The 25,872-nt window shown below is 58.5% G+C and overlaps 1 protein-coding gene across 1 annotated transcript in view; it reads left to right on the plus strand.

Moving 5' to 3' along the window:
- The window catches only part of OBSCN (obscurin, cytoskeletal calmodulin and titin-interacting RhoGEF), a 132,295-nt gene that overhangs the window by 42,734 nt on the left and 63,689 nt on the right, over positions 1–25,872 (plus strand). The window contains 32 exon segments of the mRNA XM_053657057.1: positions 318–593; positions 1,940–2,215; positions 3,566–3,624; positions 3,626–3,842; positions 5,201–5,476; positions 6,822–6,880; positions 6,882–7,098; positions 8,457–8,736; positions 9,395–9,411; positions 10,078–10,353; positions 11,696–11,971; positions 12,905–13,189; positions 13,362–13,628; positions 13,771–14,040; positions 14,908–15,174; positions 15,507–15,773; positions 15,993–16,105; positions 16,218–16,371; positions 16,554–16,715; positions 16,800–16,904; positions 17,472–17,738; positions 17,953–18,222; positions 18,365–18,631; positions 18,719–18,985; positions 19,083–19,349; positions 20,223–20,495; positions 21,073–21,339; positions 21,582–21,848; positions 23,301–23,573; positions 23,925–24,191; positions 25,110–25,376; positions 25,474–25,737. Coding sequence (XP_053513032.1) covers positions 318–593; positions 1,940–2,215; positions 3,566–3,624; positions 3,626–3,842; positions 5,201–5,476; positions 6,822–6,880; positions 6,882–7,098; positions 8,457–8,736; positions 9,395–9,411; positions 10,078–10,353; positions 11,696–11,971; positions 12,905–13,189; positions 13,362–13,628; positions 13,771–14,040; positions 14,908–15,174; positions 15,507–15,773; positions 15,993–16,105; positions 16,218–16,371; positions 16,554–16,715; positions 16,800–16,904; positions 17,472–17,738; positions 17,953–18,222; positions 18,365–18,631; positions 18,719–18,985; positions 19,083–19,349; positions 20,223–20,495; positions 21,073–21,339; positions 21,582–21,848; positions 23,301–23,573; positions 23,925–24,191; positions 25,110–25,376; positions 25,474–25,737 — 7,335 coding nt within the window.

The following is a 25,872-nucleotide window of genomic DNA, read 5'->3' on the forward strand; positions in this document are numbered from 1 at the left end:
TCCTTTTCTGAGGAGAGTGTAACTCCCCGAGAGGGTTGGCTGTGGTCTCAGGTGGCCCGGACGTGGACCGTTGTTACTGTGTATGGTTTGTGGGGCCTACGCAGTCGCCATTGGCCTGCAGGGGGCGGCAGACCGGGCGGAGGAGAATGTGCTCCAGGGTCTGAGAAGGTGCTGGGGCTTCTGCAGGCCCCACAGTGGGTGCTGAGCCCAGAGAGGATTCTGGTCCTCCCGCCTCCCTGTTTAGTCCCCCCGTCCCCAGTGCCGTCCTCCCGACTTTGAGGAAGTGTCTGACCCTGTGCTTCCCTCCCTGCCCCCAGAGCCCACGGTGGTGTTTGCCAAGGAGCAGGCGGCACGCAGTCAGGTGCAGGCCGAGGCGGGGGCCAGCGCCACGCTGAGCTGCGAGGTGGCCCAGGCCCAGACGCAGGTGACGTGGTACAAGGACGGCAAGAAGCTGAGTGGGAGCTCGAAAGTGCGCGTGGAGGCCTCGGGCTGCACCCGGCGGCTGGTGCTGCCGCAGGCAGGGAAGGCGGACTGCGGGGAGTACAGCTGCGAGGCCGGGGGCCAGAAGGTCACCTTCAGCCTGGATGTCTCAGGTCAGTGCGCTGGGGCTTAAGCGGGGGCTCCTTGGTCCTGATTGGAAGCGTTGCTGTCACTGACTTATAGCCGTGACAGTCCTTTGGTCTTTGCATTAGACTCTACCCATTCCAACCCCCTCCCCAGTCCCGCTTTCTACCTGTATGCTCCAGGCTGAGTCCAGGGAGGCTGGGATGGAGGCACAGAAGGGTGCGGAGGCACACATGGGCGCACCTTGTGCACCCCGAGTGGCGTTCCCACATAGTGATGCTCCTGGTATTCCTTGGTGGCCAAGGGTCTGGCTCTGCAGCCTCTGGGGTCTCGAGTAGCCCAGATGTCTCTCACCTCAGGATACGTGAATGTCCTTTAGGACACTGGAGCATCTTCCATGGGGCCCTCAGCAGGTGCCACCCGAGTGTTCTCCGGAATCACTGCTGTTGTTTAGTTTACTTTAGTTTAGTTTAGTGTAGTTTTGCTTTGCTTTGCGTTGCTTTGCTTTGCTTTGCTTTGCTCGCTTCGCTTCGCTTTGCTTTGCTTCGCTTCGCTTTGCCTTTGACCCGAGGAGGCAAAATTTCAGCCACATCCTCATACCGGCCATTTGCTGAAGAGTGAAGTTTGGGTCAGCAAAGTCTTAGATTTGTGGAACCCTCTTCCTTCCTTGGACACGGCTCCAGAAGACACCAGTGTGGCCGTGTTCCGAAGTCTAGCTCTCAGCTCTGATTCCGTGTCTGTGCAAAGTGAGGCAAGAACAGAGGGTTGGCAGATAGGCACCTGTGATCTTCTGCTGTGAGGTGTGGAATGTTCTCTTAGAAGCACACCTTGCTGTCCCTCCGTCTCCTGTTAGACATTCTGTGTCAGCGCCCCCTTGGGGTCAGATGTGTGGGTGGGACACAGGCGGAAAGAGGAGCTTAGGCCACAACAGCAAGGTGTGTTAGAGATGAGTTCCCGCAGGAGCAGCCCCCGACTGCCAAATGAGCATTTATTACACAGCGTTTCCTAATGACTCATGTGTATGCCTGTCCCTCCCTGGCTGTGAGCACACTTTCCTTTCCTTTTCTGAGGAGAGTGTAACTCCCCGAGAGGGTTGGCTGTGGTCTCAGGTGGCCCGGACGTGGACCTTTGTTACTGTGTATGGTTTGTGGGGCCTACGCAGTCGCCATTGGCCTGCAGGGGGCGGCAGAGCGGGCGGAGGAGAATGTGCTCCAGGGGCTGAGAAGGTGCTGGGGCTTCTGCAGGCCCCACAGTGGGTGCTGAGCCCAGAGAGGATTCTGGTCCTCCCGCCTCCCTGTTTAGTCCCCCCGTCCCCAGTGCCGTCCTCCCGACTTTGAGGAAGTCTCTGACCCTGTGCTTCCCTCCCTGCCCCCAGAGCCCACGGTGGTGTTTGCCAAGGAGCAGGCGGCACGCAGTCAGGTGCAGGCCGAGGCGGGGGCCAGCGCCACGCTGAGCTGCGAGGTGGCCCAGGCCCAGACGCAGGTGACGTGGTACAAGGACGGCAAGAAGCTGAGTGGGAGCTCGAAAGTGCGCGTGGAGGCCTCGGGCTGCACCCGGCGGCTGGTGCTGCCGCAGGCAGGGAAGGCGGACTGCGGGGAGTACAGCTGCGAGGCCGGGGGCCAGAAGGTCACCTTCAGCCTGGATGTCTCAGGTCAGTGCGCTGGGGCTTAAGCGGGGGCTCCTTGGTCCTGATTGGAAGCGTTGCTGTCACTGACTTATAGCCGTGACAGTCCTTTGGTCTTTGCATTAGACTCTACCCATTCCAACCCCCTCCCCAGTCCCGCTTTCTACCTGTATGCTCCAGGCTGAGTCCAGGGAGGCTGGGATGGAGGCACAGAAGGGTGCGGGGGCACACACTGGGCGCACCTTGTGCACCCCGAGTGGCGTTCCCACATAGTGATGCTCCTGGTATTCCTTGGTGGCCAGGGGTCTGGCTCTGCAGCCTCTGGGGTCTCGAGTAGCCCAGATGTCTCTCACCTCAGGATACGTGAATGTCCTTTAGGACACTGGAGCATCTTCCATGGGGCCCTCAGCAGGTGCCACCCGAGTGTTCTCCGGAATCACTGCTGTTGTTTAGTTTACTTTAGTTTAGTTTAGTGTAGTTTTGCTTTGCTTTGCGTTGCTTTGCTTTGCTTTGCTTTGCTTTGCTTCGCTTCGCTTTGCTTTGCTTCGCTTCGCTTTGCCTTTGACCCGAGGGAGGCAAAATTTCAGCCACATCCTCATACCGGCCATTTGCTGAAGAGTGAAGTTTGGGTCAGCAAAGTCTTAGATTTGTGGAACCCTCTTCCTTCCTTGGACACGGCTCCAGAAGACACCAGTGTGGCCGTGTTTCGAAGTCTAGCTCTCAGCTCTGATTCCGTGTCTGTGCAAAGTGAGGCAAGAACAGAGGGTTGGCAGATAGGCACCTGTGATCTTCTGCTGTGAGGTGTGGAATGTTCTCTTAGAAGCACACCTTGCTGTCCCTCCGTCTCCTGTTAGACATTCTGTGTCAGCGCCCCCTTGGGGTCAGATGTGTGGGTGGGACACAGGCGGAAAGAGGAGCTTAGGCCACAACAGCAAGGTGTGTTAGAGATGAGTTCCTGCAGGAGCAGACCCCGGCTGCCAAATGAGCATTTATTACACAGCGTTTCCTAATGACTCATGTGTGTGCCTGTCCCTCCCTGGCTGTGAGCACACTTTCCTTTCCTTTTCTGAGGAGAGTGTAACTCCCCGAGAGGGTTGGCTGTGGTCTCAGGTGGCCCGGACGTGGACCTTTGTTACTGTGTATGGTTTGTGGGGCCTACGCACTCGCCATTGGCCTGCAGGGGGCGGCAGAGCGGGCGGAGGAGAATGTGCTCCAGGGGCTGAGAAGGTGCTGGGGCTTCTGCAGGCCCCACAGTGGGTGCTGAGCCCAGAGAGGGTTCTGGTCCTCCCCGCCTCCCTGTTTAGTCCCCCCGTCCCCAGTGCCGTCCTCCCGACTTTGAGGAAGTCTCTGACCCTGTGCTTCCCTCCCTGCCCCCAGAGCCCACGGTGGTGTTTGCCAAGGAGCAGCCGGCACGCAGTCAGGTGCAGGCCGAGGCGGGGGGCCAGCGCCACGCTGAGCTGCGAGGTGGCCCAGGCCCAGACGCAGGTGACGTGGTACAAGGACGGCAAGAAGCTGAGTGGGAGCTCGAAAGTGCGCGTGGAGGCCTCGGGCTGCACCCGGCGGCTGGTGCTGCCGCAGGCAGGGAAGGCGGACTGCGGGGAGTACAGCTGCGAGGCCGGGGGCCAGAAGGTCACCTTCAGCCTGGATGTCTCAGGTCAGTGCGCTGGGGCTTAAGCGGGGGCTCCTTGGTCCTGATTGGAAGCGTTGCTGTCACTGACTTATAGCCGTGACAGTCCTTTGGTCTTTGCATTAGACTCTACCCATTCCAACCCCCTCCCCAGTCCCGCTTTCTACCTGTATGCTCCAGGCTGAGTCCAGGGAGGCTGGGATGGAGGCACAGAAGGGTGCGGAGGCACACATGGGCGCACCTTGTGCACCCCGAGTGGCGTTCCCACATAGTGATGCTCCTGGTATTCCTTGGTGGCCAGGGGTCTGGCTCTGCAGCCTCTGGGGTCTCGAGTAGCCCAGATGTCTCTCACCTCAGGATACGTGAATGTCCTTTAGGACACTGGAGCATCTTCCATGGGGCCCTCAGCAGGTGCCACCCGAGTGTTCTCCGGAATCACTGCTGTTGTTTAGTTTACTTTAGTTTAGTTTAGTTTAGTTTAGTTTAGTTTAGTTTAGTTTAGTGTAGTTTTGCTTTTCTTTGCTTTGCTTTGCTTCGCTTTGCTTTGCTTTGCTTCGCTTCGCTTTGCCTTTGACCCGAGGAGGCAAAATTTCAGCCACATCCTCATACCGGCCATTTGCTGAAGAGTGAAGTTTGGGTCAGCAAAGTCTTAGATTTGTGGAACCCTCTTCCTTCCTTGGACACGGCTCCAGAAGACACCAGTGTGGCCGTGTTTCGAAGTCTAGCTCTCAGCTCTGATTCCGTGTCTGTGCAAAGTGAGGCAAGAACAGAGGGTTGGCAGATAGGCACCTGTGATCTTCTGCTGTGAGGTGTGGAATGTTCTCTTAGAAGCACACCTTGCTGTCCCTCCGTCTCCTGTTAGACATTCTGTGTCAGCGCCCCCTTGGGGTCAGATGTGTGGGTGGGACACAGGCGGAAAGAGGAGCTTAGGCCACAACAGCAAGGTGTGTTAGAGATGAGTTCCCGCAGGAGCAGCCCCCGACTGCCAAATGAGCATTTATTACACAGCGTTTCCTAATGACTCATGTGTATGCCTGTCCCTCCCTGGCTGTGAGCACACTTTCCTTTCCTTTTCTGAGGAGAGTGTAACTCCCCGAGAGGGTTGGCTGTGGTCTCAGGTGGCCCGGACGTGGACCTTTGTTACTGTGTATGGTTTGTGTGGCCTACGCACTCGCCATTGGCCTGCAGGGGGCGGCAGAGCGGGCGGAGGAGAATGTGCTCCAGGGGCTGAGAAGGTGCTGGGGCTTCTGCAGGCCCCACAGTGGGTGCTGAGCCCAGAGAGGATTCTGGTCCTCCCGCCTCCCTGTTTAGTCCCCCTGTCCCCAGTGCCGTCCTCCCGACTTTGAGGAAGTCTCTGACCCTGTGCTTCCCCTCCCTGCCCCCAGAGCCCACGGTGGTGTTTGCCAAGGAGCAGCCGGCACGCAGTCAGGTGCAGGCCGAGGCGGGGGCCAGCGCCACGCTGAGCTGCGAGGTGGCCCAGGCCCAGACGCAGGTGACGTGGTACAAGGACGGCAAGAAGCTGAGTGGGAGCTCGAAAGTGCGCGTGGAGGCCTCGGGCTGCACCCGGCGGCTGGTGCTGCCGCAGGCAGGGAAGGCGGACTGCGGGGAGTACAGCTGCGAGGCCGGGGGCCAGAAGGTCACCTTCAGCCTGGATGTCTCAGGTCAGTGCGCTGGGGCTTAAGCGGGGGCTCCTTGGTCCTGATTGGAAGCGTTGCTGTCACTGACTTATAGCCGTGACAGTCCTTTGGTCTTTGCATTAGACTCTACCCATTCCAACCCCCTCCCCAGTCCCGCTTTCTACCTGTATGCTCCAGGCTGAGTCCAGGGAGGCTGGGATGGAGGCACAGAAGGGTGCGGGGGCACACACTGGGCGCACCTTGTGCACCCCGAGTGGCGTTCCCACATAGTGATGCTCCTGGTATTCCTTGGTGGCCAGGGGTCTGGCTCTGCTGCCTCTGGGGTCTCGAGTAGCCCAGATGTCTCTCACCTCAGGATACGTGAATGTCCTTTAGGACACTGGAGCATCTTCCATGGGGCCCTCAGCAGGTGCCACCCGAGTGTTCTCCGGAATCACTGCTGTTGTTTAGTTTACTTTAGTTTAGTTTAGTGTAGTTTAGTTTAGTGTAGTTTTGCTTTTCTTTGCTTTGCTTTGCTTCGCTTTCGCTTTGCTTTGCTTCGCTTCGCTTTGCCTTTGACCCGAGGAGGCAAAATTTCAGCCACATCCTCATACCGGCCATTTGCTGAAGAGTGAAGTTTGGGTCAGCAAAGTCTTAGATTTGTGGAACCCTCTTCCTTCCTTGGACACGGCTCCAGAAGACACCAGTGTGGCCGTGTTTCGAAGTCTAGCTCTCAGCTCTGATTCCGTGTCTGTGCAAAGTGAGGCAAGAACAGAGGGTTGGCAGATAGGCACCTGTGATCTTCTGCTGTGAGGTGTGGAATGTTCTCTTAGAAGCACACCTTGCTGTCCCTCCGTCTCCTGTTAGACATTCTGTGTCAGCGCCCCCTTGGGGTCAGATGTGTGGGTGGGACACAGGCGGAAAGAGGAGCTTAGGCCACAACAGCAAGGTGTGTTAGAGATGAGTTCCCGCAGGAGCAGACCCCGGCTGCCAAATGAGCATTTATTACACAGCGTTTCCTAATGACTCATGTGTATGTCTGTCCCTCCCTGGCTGTGAGCACACTTTCCTTTCCTTTTCTGAGGAGAGTGTAACTCCCCGAGAGGGTTGGCTGTGGTCTCAGGTGGCCCGGACGTGGACCTTTGTTACTGTGTATGGTTTGTGGGGCCTACGCAGTCGCCATTGGCCTGCAGGGGGCGGCAGAGCGGGCGGAGGAGAATGTGCTCCAGGGGCTGAGAAGGTGCTGGGGCTTCTGCAGGCCCCACAGTGGGTGCTGAGCCCAGAGAGGATTCTGGTCCTCCCGCCTCCCTGTTTAGTCCCCCTGTCCCCAGTGCCGTCCCTCCCGACTTTGAGGAAGTCTCTGACCCTGTGCTTCCCTCCCTGCCCCCAGAGCCCACGGTGGTGTTTGCCAAGGAGCAGCCGGCACGCAGTCAGGTGCAGGCCGAGGCGGGGGGCCAGCGCCACGCTGAGCTGCGAGGTGGCCCAGGCCCAGACGCAGGTGACGTGGTACAAGGACGGCAAGAAGCTGAGTGGGAGCTCGAAAGTGCGCGTGGAGGCCTCGGGCTGCACCCGGCGGCTGGTGCTGCCGCAGGCAGGGAAGGCGGACTGCGGGGAGTACAGCTGCGAGGCCGGGGGCCAGAAGGTCACCTTCAGCCTGGATGTCTCAGGTCAGTGCGCTGGGGCTTAAGCGGGGGCTCCTTGGTCCTGATTGGAAGCGTTGCTGTCACTGACTTATAGCCGTGACAGTCCTTTGGTCTTTGCATTAGACTCTACCCATTCCCTCCGCCCCCCCCCGCCAGTCCCGCTTTCTACCTGTATGCTCCAGGCTGAGTCCAGGGAGGCTGGGATGGAGGCACAGAAGGGTGCGGGGGCACACACTGGGCGCACCTTGTGCACCCCGAGTGGCGTTCCCACATAGTGATGCTCCTGGTATTCCTTGGTGGCCAGGGGTCTGGCTCTGCTGCCTCTGGGGTCTCGAGTAGCCCAGATGTCTCTCACCTCAGGATACGTGAATGTCCTTTAGGACACTGGAGCATCTTCCATGGGGCCCTCAGCAGGTGCCACCCGAGTGTTCTCCGGAATCACTGCTGTTGTTTAGTTTACTTTAGTTTAGTTTAGTTTAGTTTAGCTTTAGTTTAGTGTAGTGTAGTTTTGCTTTTCTTTGCTTTGCTCGCTTCGCTTCGCTTTGCTTTGCTTCGCTTCGCTTTGCCTTTGACCCGAGGAGGCAAAATTTCAGCCACATCCTCATACCGGCCATTTGCTGAAGAGTGAAGTTTGGGTCAGCAAAGTCTTAGATTTGTGGAACCCTCTTCCTTCCTTGGACACGGCTCCAGAAGACACCAGTGCGGCCGTGTTCCGAAGTCTAGATCTCAGCTCTGATTCCGTGTCTGTGCAAAGTGAGGCAAGAACAGAGGGTTGGCAGATAGGCACCTGTGATCTTCTGCTGTGAGGTGTGGAATGTTCTCTTAGAAGCACACCTTGCTGTCCCTCCGTCTCCTGTTAGACATTCTGTGTCAGCGCCCCCTTGGGGTCAGATGTGTGGGTGGGACACAGGCGGAAAGAGGAGCTTAGGCCACAACAGCAAGGTGTGTTAGAGATGAGTTCCTGCAGGAGCAGCCCCCGGCTGCCAAATGAGCATTTATTACACAGCGTTTCCTAATGACTCATGTGTATGCCTGTCCCTCCCTGGCTGTGAGCACACTTTCCTTTCCTTTTCTGAGGAGAGTGTAACTCCCCGAGAGGGTTGGCTGTGGTCTCAGGTGGCCCGGACGTGGACCTTTGTTACTGTGTATGGTTTGTGTGGCCTACGCACTCGCCATTGGCCTGCAGGGGGCGGCAGAGCGGGCGGAGGAGAATGTGCTCCAGGGGCTGAGAAGGTGCTGGGGCTTCTGCAGGCCCCACAGTGGGTGCTGAGCCCAGAGAGGATTCTGGTCCTCCCGCCTCCCTGTTTAGTCCCCCTGTCCCCAGTGCCGTCCTCCCGACTTTGAGGAAGTGTCTGACCCTGTGCTTCCCTCCCTGCCCCCAGAGCCCACGGTGGTGTTTGCCAAGGAGCAGCCGGCACGCAGTCAGGTGCAGGCCGAGGCGGGGGCCAGCACCACGCTGAGCTGCGAGGTGGCCCAGGCCCAGACGCAGGTGACGTGGTACAAGGACGGCAAGAAGCTGAGTGGGAGCTCGAAAGTGCGCGTGGAGGCCTCGGGCTGCACCCGGCGGCTGGTGCTGCCGCAGGCAGGGAAGGCGGACTGCGGGGAGTACAGCTGCGAGGCCGGGGGCCAGAAGGTCACCTTCAGCCTGGATGTCTCAGGTCAGTGCGCTGGGGCTTAAGCGGGGGCTCCTTGGTCCTGATTGGAAGCGTTGCTGTCACTGACTTATAGCCGTGACAGTCCTTTGGTCTTTGCATTAGACTCTACCCATTCCAACCCCCTCCCCAGTCCCGCTTTCTACCTGTGTGCTCCAGGCTGAGTCCAGGGAGGCTGGGATGGAGGCACAGAAGGGTGCGGGGGCACACACTGGGCGCACCTTGTGCACCCCGAGTGGCGTTCCCACATAGTGATGCTCCTGGTATTCCTTGGTGGCCAGGGGTCTGGCTCTGCTGCCTCTGGGGTCTCGAGTAGCCCAGATGTCTCTCACCTCAGGATACGTGAATGTCCTTTAGGACACTGGAGCATATCCATGGGGCCCTCAGCAGGTGCCACCTGAGTGTTCTCCGGAATCACTGCTGTTGTTTAGTTTACTTTAGTTTAGTTTAGTGTAGTTTAGTTTAGTTGTTAGCTTTGCTTTGCTTTGCTTTGCTTTGCTTCGCTTTGCTTTGCTTTGCTTCGCTTCGCTTTGCCTTTGACCCGAGGAGGCAAAATTTCAGCCACATCCTCATACCGGCCATTTGCTGAAGAGTGAAGTTTGGGTCAGCAAAGTCTTAGATTTGTGGAACCCTCTTCCTTCCTTGGACACGGCTCCGGAAGACACCAGTGTGGCCGTGTTTCGAAGTCTAGATGTCAGCTCTGATTCCGTGTCTGTGCAAAGTGAGGCAAGAACAGAGGGTTGGCAGATAGGCACCTGTGATCTTCTGCTGTGAGGTGTGGAATGTTCTCTTAGAAGCACACCTTGCTGTCCCTCCGTCTCCTGTTAGACATTCTGTGTCAGCGCCCCCTTGGGGTCAGATGTGTGGGTGGGACACATGTGGAAAGAGGAGCTTAGGCTACAACAGCAAGGTGTGTTAGAGATGAGTTCCCGCAGGAGCAGACCCCGGCTGCCAAATGAGCATTTATTACACAGCGTTTCCTAATGACTCATGTGTGTGCCTGTCCCTCCCTGGCTGTGAGCACACTTTCCTTTCCTTTTCTGAGGAGAGTGTAACTCCCCGAGAGGGTTGGCTGTGGTCTCAGGTGGCCCGGACGTGGACCTTTGTTACTGTGTATGGTTTGTGTGGCCTACGCACTCGCCATTGGCCTGCAGGGGGGCGGCAGAGCGGGCGGAGGAGCATGTGCTCCAGGGGCTGAGAAGGTGCTGGGGCTTCTGCAGGCCCCACAGTGGGTGCTGAGCCCAGAGAGGATTCTGGTCCTCCCGCCTCCCTGTTTAGTCCCCCCGTCCCCAGTGCCGTCCTCCCGACTTTGAGGAAGTCTCTGACCCTGTGCTTCCCTCCCTGCCCCCAGAGCCCACGGTGGTGTTTGCCAAGGAGCAGCCGGCACACAGTCAGGTGCAGGCCGAGGCGGGGGCCAGCGCCACGCTGAGCTGCGAGGTGGCCCAGGCCCAGACGCAGGTGACGTGGTACAAGGACGGCAAGAAGCTGAGTGGGAGCTCGAAAGTGCGCGTGGAGGCCTCGGGCTGCACCCGGCGGCTGGTGCTGCCGCAGGCAGGGAAGGCGGACTGCGGGGAGTACAGCTGCGAGGCCGGGGGCCAGAAGGTCACCTTCAGCCTGGATGTCTCAGGTCAGTGCGCTGGGGCTTAAGCGGGGGCTCCTTGGTCCTGATTGGAAGCGTTGCTGTCACTGACTTATAGCCGTGACAGTCCTTTGGTCTTTGCATTAGACTCTACCCATTCCAACCCCCTCCCCAGTCCCGCTTTCTACCTGTATGCTCCAGGCTGAGTCCAGGGAGGCTGGGATGGAGGCACAGAAGGGTGCGGGGGCACACACTGGGCGCACCTTGTGCACCCCGAGTGGCGTTCCCACATAGTGATGCTCCTGGTATTCCTTGGTGGCCAGGGGTCTGGCTCTGCTGCCTCTGGGGTCTCGAGTAGCCCAGATGTCTCTCACCTCAGGATACGTGAATGTCCTTTAGGACACTGGAGCATCTTCCATGGGGCCCTCAGCACGTGCCACCCGAGTGTTCTCCGGAATCACTGCTGTTGTTTAGTTTACTTGTTTAGTTTAGTTTAGTTTAGTGTAGTGTAGTTTTGCTTTTCTTTGCTTTGCTTTGCTTCGCTTCGCTTTGCTTTGCTTCGCTTCGCTTTGCCTTTGACCCGAGGAGGCAAAATTTCAGCCACATCCTCATACCGGCCATTTGCTGAAGAGTGAAGTTTGGGTCAGCAAAGTCTTAGATTTGTGGAACCCTCTTCCTTCCTTGGACACGGCTCCAGAAGACACCAGTGCGGCCGTGTTCCGAAGTCTAGATCTCAGCTCTGATTCCGTGTCTGTGCAAAGTGAGGCAAGAACAGAGGGTTGGCAGATAGGCACCTGTGATCTTCTGCTGTGAGGTGTGGAATGTTCTCCCAGAAGCACACCCTGCTGTCCCTCCGTCTCCTGTTAGACATTCTGTGTCAGCGCCCCCTTGGGGTCAGATGTGTGGGTGGGACACAGGCGGAAAGAGGAGCTTAGGCCACAACAGCAAGGTGTGTTAGAGATGAGTTCCCGCAGGAGCAGCCCCCGACTGCCAAATGAGCATTTATTACACAGCGTTTCCTAATGACTCATGTGTGTGCCTGTCCCTCCCTGGCTGTGAGCACACTTTCCTTTCCTTTTCTGAGGAGAGTGTAACTCCCCGAGAGGGTTGGCTGTGGTCTCAGGTGGCCCGGACGTGGACCTTTGTTACTGTGTATGGTTTGTGTGGCCTACGCACTCGCCATTGGCCTGCAGGGGGCGGCAGAGCGGGCGGAGGAGAATGTGCTCCAGGGGCTGAGAAGGTGCTGGGGCTTCTGCAGGCCCCACAGTGGGTGCTGAGCCCAGAGAGGATTCTGGTCCTCCCGCCTCCCTGTTTAGTCCCCCCCGTCCCCAGTGCCGTCCTCCCGACTTTGAGGAAGTCTCTGACCCTGTGCTTCCCTCCCTGCCCCCAGAGCCCACGGTGGTGTTTGCCAAGGAGCAGGCGGCACGCAGTCAGGTGCAGGCCGAGGCGGGGGCCAGCACCACGCTGAGCTGCGAGGTGGCCCAGGCCCAGACGCAGGTGACGTGGTACAAGGACGGCAAGAAGCTGAGTGGGAGCTCGAAAGTGCGCGTGGAGGCCTCGGGCTGCACCCGGTGGCTGGTGCTGCCGCAGGCAGGGAAGGCGGACTGCGGGGAGTACAGCTGCGAGGCCGGGGGCCAGAAGGTCACCTTCAGCCTGGATGTCATAGGTTTGTTCCATCCTAGAGAGAGGGGGAAATGTTTTTTGCCTCAAAAAATGGTCACTGTTTTGAAAGGCTCGTGTCTACCCTGCTTACTTTGTTCCCCCTGTGCTGGTACATTCACATAGCCCATGCAAAGTGTGTGTTTAATACTTTAGTCCTACTACTGAGTATGATGCCTGTAGACTCTAGAGCACTAGGTTTTATGGTTTTGCTTCTGGGATTTGTCCTGAGGTGGCCAGCACTTCCCCTTCTCTAGGTGTGAGGTTTGCCCACCTTTTCCCCATTGTACGTGCAGCATGGGCTCTAGATACTCACTGGGGTAATCTTCCCCAGGACCCACCCTCTTGGGGCCCCTTCTAATGCTTTCACCCTCTTTCTTAGTTTGGTGTCTGTACCTCCTTTCCCCAGTGTGCTTAGTTGCCTGAAGCACTCAGTGTGTCTCACACCCCTCAGCCTTTGTCCCCAGGGTCCTTAACCCATTATGCCCTCTCCACCTCCTTTTATTGCTCTGCTCCCTGCTGTCCTTCTGAAATATTGATTCAGTCACCTGGCTGACTCTACTGTCACTGCAGGGTCTGCTGATCGGCCCGTGGAGCCCTGGAGAGCAGCGATCCTGGCCTCTAGATTGTTGGTCAGAGAGACCTTTTTGGCCCCAGGCCTGTTTTGCCTGTTAGCTAGCTCTTGCTGGCCACTTGTTATGGCCCCTGGGAATGTGATGGTGGCCATCAGGTGGCATGGAGCCGTGCTGCTTTCATGTTTGGGCCTGTTCAGTGGAAGCAGGAGCCAAGGGCTGGATAAGCAGGGCACTGAGGAGCAGTTGGACCTTGGGGCAGCTCCATTGTAGGTCTTCACTTTATGGCCTGAGAGCAGTGGGGCCCAAGTCAGGGATGCAGGTGTCTGCTTGAGCTGATCCTTCTTTCCTTGTCCCCTGTGCCCCAGAGCCAGAGCCTGAACCTGCAGCCCTGGAGAGACCAGGCCGCAGGGAGCTTCTGGTGGTTAGGGAACACGAGGATATTGTCCTGACTGCCGTGCTGCCCACACCCTCTGTGGCTGTGGTGACTTGGCTCAAGGATGGCGTGGAGATTCGACGCAGCAAGCGGCATGAGACGGCCAGCCTGGGGGACACACACACCCTGACCGTGCGCAGCGCACAGACACTGGACAGCGCCATCTACAGCTGCCGCGTGGGCGCTGAGGGGCAGGACTTCCCAGTGCAGGTGGAAGGTCAGCCGTCCACACACGGTCCTCTGAGAACCTGTCTGCTGAGGTCTCACGGGAGGGTGTGCAGGCAGTGTCCAGAGTGGATCTGGGTGGTGCTCAGGGCGCACAACCCCAAAGCGCAGAGATGGTCCCCACCACCCAAGCCCCTCCCGCTGACATCCTTTGCCTTCCACAGAGGTGGCTGCCAAGTTCTGCCGGCCCCTGGAGCCTGTGAGCGGGGAGCTGGGTGGCACTGTGACGCTGACCTGCGAGCTGAGACCGGAGCAGGCGGAGGTGCTGTGGCGCTGCAGAAGCACACAGCTGCGGGCGGGCAAGCGCTTCCAGATGGCAGCCGTGGGGCCTCTGCGCTCGCTCACCGTGTCAGCCCTCAGGGTGGAGGATGCGGGCGAATACGTGTGCGAGAGCCGCGACGACCGCACTAGCACCCAGCTCACAGTCTGTGGTACGTAGCCACAGCGGGCGCAGACCGGGCGCGGGTAGCTCGGCTTCCCAGGCGGCTTCACGGTGGAGGCGCCTGTCTGCAGTGCCTTCTGGTGGGGCTTCGCCCTTCTTGCCCACCTCTCAAACGGAGCTCCTGCCCATAGTCCCCCGCGAGGTCAAGTTCACGTCCGGGCTGAGCACTGTGGTTGCAGAGGAGGGCCTTGAGGCCACCTTCCAGTGTGTGGTGACCCCCAGCGACGCAGCCGTCACGTGGTTCCGGGAGGGCGTCCAGCTGCAGCCCAGCGAGAAGTTTCTCATATCACAGAGCGGCGCCAGCCACAGCTTGACCATCTCCTGTGTGGCCCTGGAGGACGCAGGGGAGATCACCGCGGAGGCTGAGGGTGTCACATCCTCGGCTGTCCTCCGGGTCCGAGGTGAGTGTGTGTGTGGGTGGGGGTGGGCGGGCATGGCTTTGCACACAACCTCCTGGATGAGCTGATTCCCGGCCGGCATCCTGCTGCTCACTGGCGGCCAGGTCCTCTGGCTGATCGCAGGGGTTACGGGGGTTTCCTGGCTGCAAAGAGAAGAAGACTGGGGTGGGACCGAAGGGTTGGACACCTCCTCTGAAGGGTAGAAAGTAAATTGCTTTAAAGTGTACCTGGTCTGAGCCTCATAGGTGGCGATGTGGGGGGAATATAACTGTCAGCCAGTGAAGCAGAGACAGGAGATGAGGATGCATTTTGCTCTGCTGAAGCCAAATTGTGCTGGCATGAGCCAGGTGTCACCTGAGGGTATGCCATTGCAGATTTTTGAGTAAGAGTAATGTAGGCAGATACACTGTGGGGAGGTCATAGCGCAGCCTGGGACTGGGAGGTGCACTCCAGTGTGTTTCTCTTCCTTCCTGTAAGTACTCCCGGGGTCTTAGTGGAGCAGAGGTGCTGACGCTGAGGGTCTGGGGGCTCAGAGTCCACCTGTCTCACCAGCTCCTTATGTCCCGAGGCTGCTAGACACTGGCCACATTTAGGAGCTCCAGGCACCGGGGCATGGCAGGGTTTTTCAGAGCAGGAGAGCAAAAGGTGTGAGTGGGTTGGGGAAGGAGAAGTCTCCTTAGTCTCCATTTCTCCCCACAAAAGCGTACCTGTGCAGATGTACAGCTGGGCCCTGAGTGTGACTAAGGCCTTGTCCCGCTTGCAATCAGAGTGTGGTAGGGCCCCACTCTGGGGTTGGGGTGAATGGGGACCCTCTGTGCCTGGCCTCCCTGAGTGGCGGTGGCTGTGTGACTGCCCTTTCCCTGGCCACAGAGGCTCCTGTGCTGTTCAAGAAGAAGCTGGAGCCACAGACAGTGGAGGAGTGGGGTTCCGTGACCATGGTGGTGGAGCTGACTAGGCCTTGGCCAGAGGTCAAGTGGACACGCAACGCCATGGTCCTGGCCCCAGGCGAGAAGGTGGAGATCCATGCAGAGGGCACGAGTCACTCCCTGGTCCTCCACAGTGTGGGTTTTGCTGACCGTGGCTTCTATGGCTGTGAGACACCAGATGACAAGACGCAGGCTAAGCTCACAGTGGAAAGTAAGCTGCAGGGCATCTGGGCCTGGGGGCCAGCACCCAGGATGGAGGAGGGACGGGGGAGGGCAGGAGAAGAGTGGATTTCCCACTGGAGACATTCCCTGGGATGGGGATGGAAAGCGAGGGTGGGGGTGGACCACCAACTTGGAGGGGCATTCAGTGATGGTGGCAAGGTGGGCCTTCCAAGGAAAGTAGTTATCCTCCTGTGGTAGGTGGAAGTGGGCCTTCCCCTCTGGGGCAACATGCTGAGTTGAGGGCCCTGGGGAAGGCAGAAGGAGGGCCGGCCTGAGGGCGTCCTGGTGCAGCAGCACACCTGTCCTGTGTTTGCCCTGCAGTGCGCCAGGTCCGGCTCCTGCGGGGCCTGCAAGCAGTGGAGGTACAGGAGCAGGGCTCAGCCATCATGGAGGTGGAGCTGTCTCATGCCAGTGTGGAGGGCAGCTGGACGCGCGATGGCCTTCGGGTGAAGCCAGGGCCCTCGTGCCACCTGGCAGTGCAAGGCCCCATCCACACACTCACACTGTCTGAGCTGCGGCCACAGGACGGTGGTCTCATTGCCTTCAAAGCTGAGGGCGTGCACACATCTGCTCGGCTCGTGGTAACTGGTGCGTGGGGAGCAGGGAGGGACCTGCTCGAGAGCACGCTCATCCCTGTCCCCAAGGTGGCCCAGGAGGCAGGTGGGGACAGGGAGGTGGAATCCTGGGGGTGAGAGAGGCATTCATTCCTAGAACCAGCTGAGTGATTTCATCCAGCTCAGCTCCCTCCACCTCTGCCTGGGGCACCTCCCGGGACCTGCCTTTCATCTCCTTCTCCTGACTCCCCAGAGCTGCCTGTGAGGTTCAGCCGCCTGCTGAAAGATGTTGTGGCCACAGAAAAGGACAAAGTGACCCTGGAGTGTGAGCTGTCCCGTCCCAATGTGGATGTGCGCTGGCTGAAGGTACCTTTGTTCGTGGACCCTTCTGCTCCATCTCACGCCTCCCCGTGGGTGGACAGGAGCAGGACCGTTGGGTAGGCATTCCCAGTGCCTGACCTGGCCTTGTACCCTACAGGATGGTGTGGAGCTGCAGGTTGGCAAGACAGTGGGCATGGCAGCCCAGGGTACCTGCCGGACCCTCATCATTTATCAGTGTGCCTTTGGGGACCAGGGCGTGTATGTGTGTGATGCCCATGAGGCTCAGACCTCGGCCTCTCTGAAGGTGCAAGGTGAGGGCTGGGCAGAGTGGGAGAACAGGGCTAGGTGCAAAGACCTCCTGGTCCCCTGTGTCCCCCATCAAGGTACTTGCCCTCTGGTATGACCCCCTCCTATACTCAGCAAACTAGGGATGGGGGTGGGGGTGGACAGCTCTGTGTCTCAGAGTGTGGCAGGGTCTCTCTTCATGCCTCAGGCCGCAATGTCCAGATCCTGAGGCCCTTGGAGGATGTGGAGGTGACAGAGAAGGAGAGTGCCACCTTCTCCTGCGAGGTCTCCCATGACGAGGTGCTAACCCAGTGGTTCTGGGAGGGCAGTAAGCTTCGGCCCAGTGACAACGTGCGCATCCGCCAGGAAGGTGTGAGGGCAGCGAGTGGCTGCGGGAGGGCCTCTCCCTCTCCCCCAGGCACCTCCCCCGGTGCTGAGTGGTCTGTGTCCCCAGGGAGGACATACACACTCATCTACCGGAGGGTCCTGGTGGAAGATGCAGGAGAAATCCGATTTGTGGCCGAAAATGCAGAATCTCGAGCTCAGCTCCGAGTGAGAGGTAAGGGGCCTCAGGGGAAGGCATGGACTGGACACGAAATGAGAACACGCATGTGCTGAGCCACCTGTTCCAATGTTTGCCTGGCAGGATGGGTGACCCAGGAGGAGCGAAAGAGGTATTGTCTCCCCTGCAGGAAGACAGGGCTCTGGGGAGGCAGCCCTCCTTTGTTTAAAGTGAGGGTACCAGCAAATTCTTCCTCCTGGGACTTGGGCAGGTGCTGGAAAGCAGGGGTGCCAGGCTGATGGCCTTGATGACAGGAGAGAGTGGAGACCAGGCGGGGGGGGGGGGGTGGCTGAGGACAGGCAAGGTGAGCACCTGGGATGCAGTGATGTGCAGGCCAGGGCAGCGCAGATGTGGGGGCAGCAAGGGGGTGCAGTAAGGGGCACAAGGGGCGAACGTGTGTGGGCACGCCTACCTTTTTTGTGATCAGTTGTACAGAGGGTCTCAGCCCCGAGCATGACGCTTGGCTTAACCTGGCTGGATGGGGGCTGCATAGACAGAGAACCTAATCCCAGGGGGTTGAGGTGATTGAATGCCCACCCTGACCCCTCCTGGCCTCACCCACAGAGCTGCCAGTGTCCATCCTGCGCCCACTCCGGGACAAGATCGCCATGGAGAAGCACCGTGGCATACTTGAGTGCCAGATGTCACGGGCCAGCGCCCAGGTGCGGTGGTTCAAGGGTGGCGTGGAACTGTGGCCCGGACCCAAGTACGAGATGGTCAGTGATGGCCTCTACCGAAAGCTGGTCATCAATGACGTGCAGCCCAATGATGAGGACACTTATACATGTGATGCTGGCGATGTAAAGACAAGTGCCCAGTTCTTTGTGGAAGGTGAGGCAGGGCCCAGGGGCAAGGCGACAGCTATCTCCTGTGCCTGGGGATGTGGCTAGGGCCCTGTCATTGGCCCTGATACTTGGAGGCAGCCAGAGGTGGGGGAGGGGAGAGCACGGAGTGTAGGGGGAGAGTTTATCCCCAGGAAGGAACAAGAATGGGGGTGCAGCAGTCCTCCTGCAGAACTGCGTGATGACCTTTCCCTTGCCCACAGAGCAATCCATCACCATCGTGCGGGGCCTGCAGGACATGACAGTGATGGAGCCCGCCCCTGCCTGGTTTGAGTGCGAGACCTCTATCCCATCTGTTCGGTTGCCTAAGTGGCTGCTAGGGAAGACGCTGCTGCAGGCTGGGGCAGACGTGGGCATGGAGCAGGAAGGCACAGTGCACCGGCTGACGCTACGGCGCACCTGCTCTACCATGACCGGGCCAGTGCACTTCACCATTGGCAAGTCTCGCTCCACCGCCCACCTGGTCGTCTCAGGTGAGCTGCTTGGCCTGTGAGTGGAAGGAGGGACTCCTGCAGATGAGGTGCTGGACCAGGGTAGCCGACCATGGTTTCTGGGGCTCCCTCACCTCCTCGGCCCAGCCCGCCCTGCAGTGCTGCGCTCTCTCTTCCTGCTCAGACATCCCTGTGGTGCTTACCCGGCCACTGGAGCCTAAGACTGGACGAGAGCTGCAGTCAGTGGTCCTGTCCTGTGACTTCAAACCACCCCCGAAGGCCGTGCAGTGGTACAAGGAGGACACACCCCTGGTGCCATCCGACAAGTTCAAAATGAGTCTGGAGGGTCACATGGCAGAGCTGCGCATCCTGCGGCTCACGCCCACCGATGCTGGCGTCTACCGGTGCCAGGCCGGCAATGCCCAGAGCAGCACCCAAGTCACCGTGGAAGGTGCGTGACAGGGGTACAGGGCCACCTGGAGAACCTTGGGGCAAGTGGCGGTGGCGTGAGCTGAGCCTTCCTGTGTGCTCTTGGCAGTGCGGGAGGTGATGGTGACGCAGCCACTGCAGGACGTAGAGGCCACAGAGGAGGGTCGTGCCTGCTTCTCGTTGGAGCTTTCCCATGAGGATGAAGAGGTGGAGTGGTCGCTCAATGGGACACCCCTCTACAATGACAGTTTCCACGAAATTACCCACAAGGGCCGCCGCCACACGCTGGTGCTGAAACGGGTCAGGCGGTCGGACACCGGCATGGTGTGCGCCTCTTCCCCCAAGGTGACGGCCTCTGCTCACCTGGAGGTCAGAGGTGAGGGTCCCCGTGGGATCTGTGGGGGTTCCCCCAGGGGTCCCCAATACCAGAGGTGGCAGCTTCTTCACTCACCTGATCATACCCTGTCCTGCAGTGAAACCGGTGGTGTTCCTGAGGGCGCTGGATGATGTGTCTGTGGAGGAGCGGGGCTCTCTGGCCCTGCAGTGTGAGGTCTCTGACCCCGACGCCTGCGTGGTGTGGCGCAAGGATGGCGTAGAGCTGGGCCCCAGTGACAAGTATGACTTTCTGCAAACGGCGGGCACACGCGGTCTAGTGGTGCACGACCTGAGTAAGGATGACACGGGCCTGTACACCTGCCACCTAGGCACTGAGGAGACCCGGGCGCAGGTCAACGTACAGGGTGCGTGGGTGCATGGGTGCGTGGCTGGGTTTGGCTCAGGGTACCACCTCCCGAGGCCCCGCCCACTCCTAAACCAAGGCTGCTGGGCTGCTCCCGTGAGCTAAGAGAGGTCAGGCAGGCTCTGGGAAGAGTGGGCTTGTCATGGTCTTTAGGAGGTCCAGGTGCAGCGGGCAGGTCGGTGGGAGGACGTTAATGGAGTGAAGCACGGAAGACTGGGCAGGCCGTGCCTGATGGAGTCACGAAGTACTCAGGTTCCAACGGGGCCCGGAGACATCCATTTGCACCAGGGGATGCGTGAGAGCAGGCGTGAGGCCCATCGAGGGAGTCTCTGGGAGGTGGGGAGGGAGAGAGGCCGTGGTGTATGGGGGGAGATGCCTGGGAAGGGCTCCCAGGCCACGGCCACAATCTGGGTCTTGTTCCCCAACCAGATGGCTGCTATTTTAGCATGCTGTCTATTCATGACAGGCCTATTCTCCATGAATCCGCGGTGGGTCCCTGAGATCTGGTGGCTTTGAGATGAGGCAGGAAAGGTGGGGGGTGCAGTGAGTTTATGCTAGAGCTAAACGGTCCCTTCACTCAAGGTGGCTGTCCTTTCTCTTCCAGAGCTTGTGAACTAGTGAAACCCCTGATGCTTTTTTCTCTGCCCCTTGTTCTATAGCAGAGAGGAAGGCAGCCACTCTGGTTGGTGCTCACAGCTCTTGGTCATCCAAACACCAGGGTGTGGCCAGCTGGAGGCCCAGGGCACATTTGCTGGGGGGCTGGGGAGGGCAAGTATTTGAGCCTCTGGAACACTTTGGGGCTCGATGGTGTTGGTCTTGAGAGGCAGGCATCCAGGGCCCAGCCAGTGTGACAGCTGCCTTCCATGGTTCACAGACCTGCACGTGGGTATCACCAAGAGGCTGAAGACGGTGGAGGTGCTAGAAGGTGAGGGCTGCAGCTTTGAGTGCATCCTGTCCCATGAGGACACAGGCGACACTGCCACGTGGACAGTCGGCGGAAAGACAGTGGGTGACTCTGGCCGCTTCCAGGCTACGCGCCAGGGCCGAAAGTTCACCCTGGCTGTGCAAGAGGTGGTGCCGGGTGACAGCGGGGAGGTGGTCTTCACTGTGCGGGGCCTCACCTCCAGGGCCTCACTCATCGTCAGAGGTGAGCACCATGCTCCCAGGGCAGACGGGGCGTCTCGGTGCACCGAGTCTGGGCTCTCCCCAGGCAGCCTGCCAGGGGGTGTCTCTGGGGACCGTCTCCCTTAGCCACTGGTGGGGACCCAGAGGCTCCTGTTGGGATGTTGGCTATTTCTAGTTGTTCAGGGTTTCTTGTCTCCCGTCTGTGGTCCAACTACTGTGGTAGCTCCAGGGCACATGGTCACCAAGCCAGTGAAATCACTGAGCTTGTGCTCCCAGAATAAACACGGGTGCAGATCAGTGAAGCTTGGTTCACAGCTGGCACCAGCCACCGCCACACTCTGAGTCTTGGGCTCTGAATGTTGCTGAAAGCATCTGTGCTCTCACATCTCCCATTCAAAATCTCCTCACTTGTGACAGTGGGGGTCCTGGCATTCCAAGGCTCTGCAGCTCCTGGGTTTGAGGTACTAGAGTTTCAGGCTGTAAGTCTGTGGTCTCAGCCCCCAGAGCTTAAAGGTTTCCAAGGGCCAGCTCTGCCTCTGGCATGGTCGCCTCTGGCATGGCTATGGCTGTGCTTCATAGGCTGCCTCTGCCCCCTTCAGAAAAGCCAGCGGACATAACAAAACCCCTGGAGGACCAGCGGGCTGTGCCAGGGGAGGATGTGGTACTGAGTTGTGAGCTGTCACGGGCAGGCGCCCCAGTGCGCTGGCTGAAGGAAGGGAAAGCCATTCGCAAGAGTCAGAAGTATGACCTGCTCAGTGAGGGCACTCGGGCTGTGCTGGTGGTCCACACAGCCTCGATCAAGGATTCTGGAGAGTACACGTGTGAGACAGAAGTTTCTAAGAGCACGGCTAGCCTCCGCGTGGAAGGTAATCCCACGAGACTCTGAAGCAGCCCCCAGGGCCTCTCTCCCTCAGCATGGCATGGATCCACTCCTCAGGGCCTTCCCTGTGCTGTCTCAGGTGGAAAGGGTGGGGGTCCGGAGGGAAGGAGCTCTACTCAGTCCCTGAGGTTGTGTGGGCAGGCCGGGGGTGGACTGCTCATGTCCCAAGGGGCAGAGTGGGACAGAGTTTCAGGCTTCACCCTCACCCCTTCTTATCTCTTCTACCAGAAATGGCAAACCGGTTCACAGAGGAGCTGGTGGATCTGCGGGTAGAGGAGAAAGGCACGGCTGTGTTCACTTGCAAGACAGAGCGCCCTGCAGCCACAGTGACCTGGCGCAAAGGTCTCTCCGAGCTGCGTGCCTCAGAGAAGCATGCACCCAGCCAAGAGGGCAAGACTCTGAGGCTCACCATCAGCTCTCTGGAGAAGGCGGATGACGACACCTACACTTGTGACATCGGCCAGGCAAAGTCCCAGGCACGGCTCCTGGTGCAAGGTGAGGGCGGCATGATGCACAGATTTCATGGCCTGTGAAGTGACCCGTGTAAGCCTTGTTTAAAGCAGACCTAGGGGCCCTGGACAAGCCTAGCCTCGGTTTCCCCGTCTCTTAGAGGGGTTGCCTTGGGTGGTCTTGTCTCTGTGGCCCTCCCACTTGGACCTTGTGTGAATGAATCAGCAGCCTTCATTTATTACTGCATGTGTGTTTCTGGAGCCCTTGCTATGTGCTAGTACGTGCCTGAGCCCCTTCACATGTGCTCTGTGTGTATTTGCGTGTAGATGTATCACCTCTGCACATGAAGGTCCCCCAGGTTTGAACAGCAGTTTGTATCTGGCAGGCTGGGTGAGGCTCACCATTGTCTCCATCTCACAGATAAGGAAGTGGAGCCCTGCATGGGTTAGAGTCCAGCCCCAGGCCGTTGGGCATGTTAGCATCTGGCAGGGTTGAGCCTGGCCTTCCTGACCCCAGTGCCAATATCCAGGGTGGGGTCAGCTGGAGGCCCCTCCTGGGGTCTCTCTGCAGGAGATCAGAATAACAAGGCCTCACTCAGGGTTTTTCTCTGCTTTCCAGGGAAAACCTGGTGAGTCCATCAAACTCAGTGCGAACATTTAGTTAGTGCAGCAGAAGCTTTGCTGGCTAATAAAGCGGATACTTAACCAGGAAGTCGATTAATGCGATGTTACATGGTAACAAAACATGCTCTTTATACAACTTAAAACACACACTTGTGAGCCTGTCTGGCCAACATCTTTACTCTGTGTGTCTGTGCCTGAATCAGAATTTCTTGTTGCCGACCAGTCAACTCCGGATGCACCACCTGTGCTTTCTGGTGCCCGGTGTCCAGTGCCCAGTGCCCAGTATTTGTCATCTGGTATCCAGTGCCTGATACCCAGCGTCCAGTGTCTGGTGTCCAATGTCTGGTATCTGCTGCCCAGCATAAAACAGCCTCAAGACACCTGTAACTGAGAGAAATCTGTTGCACACCTATTTTCACAATTCACTTTTTCCAAATGTCCCTTACCTAAGTTGGCAGAAAATTTTTTTTTAGCAATTCACGTTGTCAAACTTCCAAAGCACTGGATTTAAATTTTAACATAGTCATACTTTTTTTCACACTCTGGTATCTTTTGTTAATATAAGATTAGGTTTTGTTGCATGATTCTGGGGACGGGGGCACTGTCATGGACAGGCTGGAAACACGACTTGTGGAGGGGCTATTGTGGGTCACTTTTTATGCTCCGCAGAAGGATTGGACAGGGCTGGGTCTCCTCCGTGGACCTAAAACAAATACTGTGTCAGTTCAGCTCTGACTCTCTTACAGTTTCCTTAGTTTTGCCACCCTGAATCTGTTACAGTCGCCAGCTCCCTCTGACCCTGAGCCCACACCAGGTCTAGAGGAACATCCTGTTTCTCTCAGTGTGGTCCTGATGTGCCCACCCTGCCCAGCAGGTCAGAGAGTACTCATCGTGGAGGAGCTTGGGGATGCTGAAGTGCAGGAGGGCTCCTCAGCCACCTTCAAGTGCCGCATCTCCCCTGCTGACTGCGGACCCGTCCACTGGTTCCTGGACAAGACACCCCTACATGCCAATGAGCTCAATGAGATTGAGGCCCAGTCGGGTGGCTGCCATGTGCTCACTCTGCGGCAGCTTGCGCTCAAAGACTCGGGTACTGTCCACTTCGAAGCTGGCGACCAGCGGTCCTCAGCCACGCTGCGGGTCACAGGTGGGCTGTGTGCCCAGGGCTGCGGTGGGGACCAATCCATGTGGCTCTGGACAGAGTGTGGTCCTGTGGCTCACAGAAAAGGTGCTGTGGGCTGGGCCTTGGATCCCAGGGTGGACTTGGGCAGCTGGGTGTGGTGGTTTCAGGATGACTCGTTGTGCAAGGTATGCAGACATGATTCCATGGTCAGTAGGGCATAGGCCTGGCCATGACCCTGTGACGTGGACAGCCACTCAGAGCCTTCCTTGTCTGTGTCCCCAGCCTGAGGTAGACAAATGGGCACTGACCTGGGGTGTCACCTGGGCTTCTTCTGTGGAGCCCACAAGTGCCCTGTGCTCCCCTCTTTGTCCCCAGAGAAGCCAAGTGTCTTCTCCCAGGAGCTCAAGGATGCCACAGTCATGGAGGGGGAGGATCTGACCCTGGTCTGTAAGACCACTGTCCCGGACAACCCTGTGCACTGGACCAAGGATGGGCGAACCCTGCGGGTATCAGCCCGGTGCCAGCTGAGCCGTGAGGGCCACCACGCCCAGCTGGTCATCACTGACACCACCTTGCAGGACAGTGGGCGCTACAAGTGTGAGGCTGGGGGTGCCTGGAGCAGCTCCATTGTCAGGGTCCACGGTGAGCCCCCACCAGCACTGGGTGCCCATGGTTTTTGTCTTGTTCAGGGGTGGGGAGACTCTGGACCCCATCTGTCTCCCTCTCGGCTTTTGTCCTCTCGGTGTCTCTGTGTGTGTGGGGGGGAGGGTGCGGGGGATTCGCCCAGCTCTGTCTGTCTGGTCTCTCTGCAGCTCATCCCTGTCACTGCTGCTTCCTGTCTCTGGGTCTCTGCTGCTGAGAGCCCCGCCCCCTTGCTCTCTGTTGGTCTCCTCATTGCTATTCTCCTTTGTACTTGATTCCTGACTTTGTCTTGTGTTCTGACATCTCTGTGTCTCCCTCCCGCTAGCTTGGCCCATCTCCATCAGCCTCTGTCAGCCCGGGCTAAGTGACACATACCTCAGACAGGGCAGCTCAAATACTAGACATTTATTTCTCCCTCACCCACAGAGGTGGAAGTCTGGGTTCCAGGTGGGAGCAGGGCTGATTCTCCTGTAACCTCTCTGCTTGGTGTGTGGACGGCTGTCCCCTCCCTGAGTTCTCGCATGGTTGTCCCTCTGTGTACATCCATGTCCTGGTCTCCTATTCTTATAAAGATACCAGTAATTTGATCTTGGCCCACCCCAGTGACCTCATTTCACATTTCTCACATCTTTAAAGGTCCCATTTCCCAATACAGCCCCATCTGAGGATCTCAGGTTGGGGCTCCAGTATGTGAAGGGAGTCACACTACAGCTCACAACACTCTACCTTCTTTGTTCATCTGTGTGGCTCCCCCTTCTGGAGGGCAGAGGTCTCAGGTCAATGTTACCAGCCCCTGATGTAGAAGGGATGAGGCCCGCTGGTCTGCAGAGTACACTGGTGCCTCCAGCCCTCCTCAGCTGTAGGAGAGCCCCAGGGGGATGCAAGGGTCAGGACAAACTGAACTTGTGCCTTCTGCAGCACGGCCGGTGCAGTTCCAGGAGGGGCTGAAGGACATGGAGGTGCTGGAGGGCGGGGCGGCTACACTGTGTTGTAAGCTGTCGTCTGTGGCTGTGCCTGTGGAGTGGCACCGAGAGGATGAGGTTCTGCGGCCAGGAGGCAAGTACAGCATGCGGCAGAGGGGCGCCACACTGGAGCTGGTGGTCCAGGACCTGCAGCCCCATGACAGTGGGCGGTACTCCTGTCACTTTGGGGACCAGACAACCTCAGCCATGCTTACTGTGAAGGGTAAGATGGCCCTGCCCTTCCCAAGCAGCCCAGTGGAGCCCCTTTCACCCCCTGTAGGAGGATGAGGATGATGAGCCCTGTTTCTGACCTTCCACAGCCTCGCCTGCTAAGTTCATAGGAAGAATGAAAAGCAAGGAGGCCACAGAAGGGGCCACGGCCACCCTGCACTGTGAGCTGAGCAAGGCAGCCCCTGTGGAGTGGAGGAAGGGGCCCGAGACCCTCAGAGCTGGGGACAGAGTCAGCCTGAGGCAGGACGGGGCCGTGTGTGAGCTGGAGATCCGGGACCTGGCTCTGACTGATACTGGGGAGTACTCGTGCGTGTGTGGGCAGGAGAGGACATCGGCCACGCTCACCATCAGAGGTAAAAAACTGCATGAGGCTTCATGGGGACTCATTTAGGCACAGCACTTCCTTCCCTGTCTCTTGCACACATACTGTGTGCTCAATGGCACTCAGCTCCTCCTGGCCCTTGTTTGTTTCCCTCTGCCCCTGTTTG

Source organism: Artibeus jamaicensis, unplaced genomic scaffold, assembly GCF_021234435.1.
Source record: "Artibeus jamaicensis isolate MK-2021 breed Jamaican fruit bat unplaced genomic scaffold, CSHL_Jam_final scaffold_3272, whole genome shotgun sequence".
In the NCBI taxonomy this organism is placed as follows: domain Eukaryota; kingdom Metazoa; phylum Chordata; class Mammalia; order Chiroptera; family Phyllostomidae; genus Artibeus; species Artibeus jamaicensis.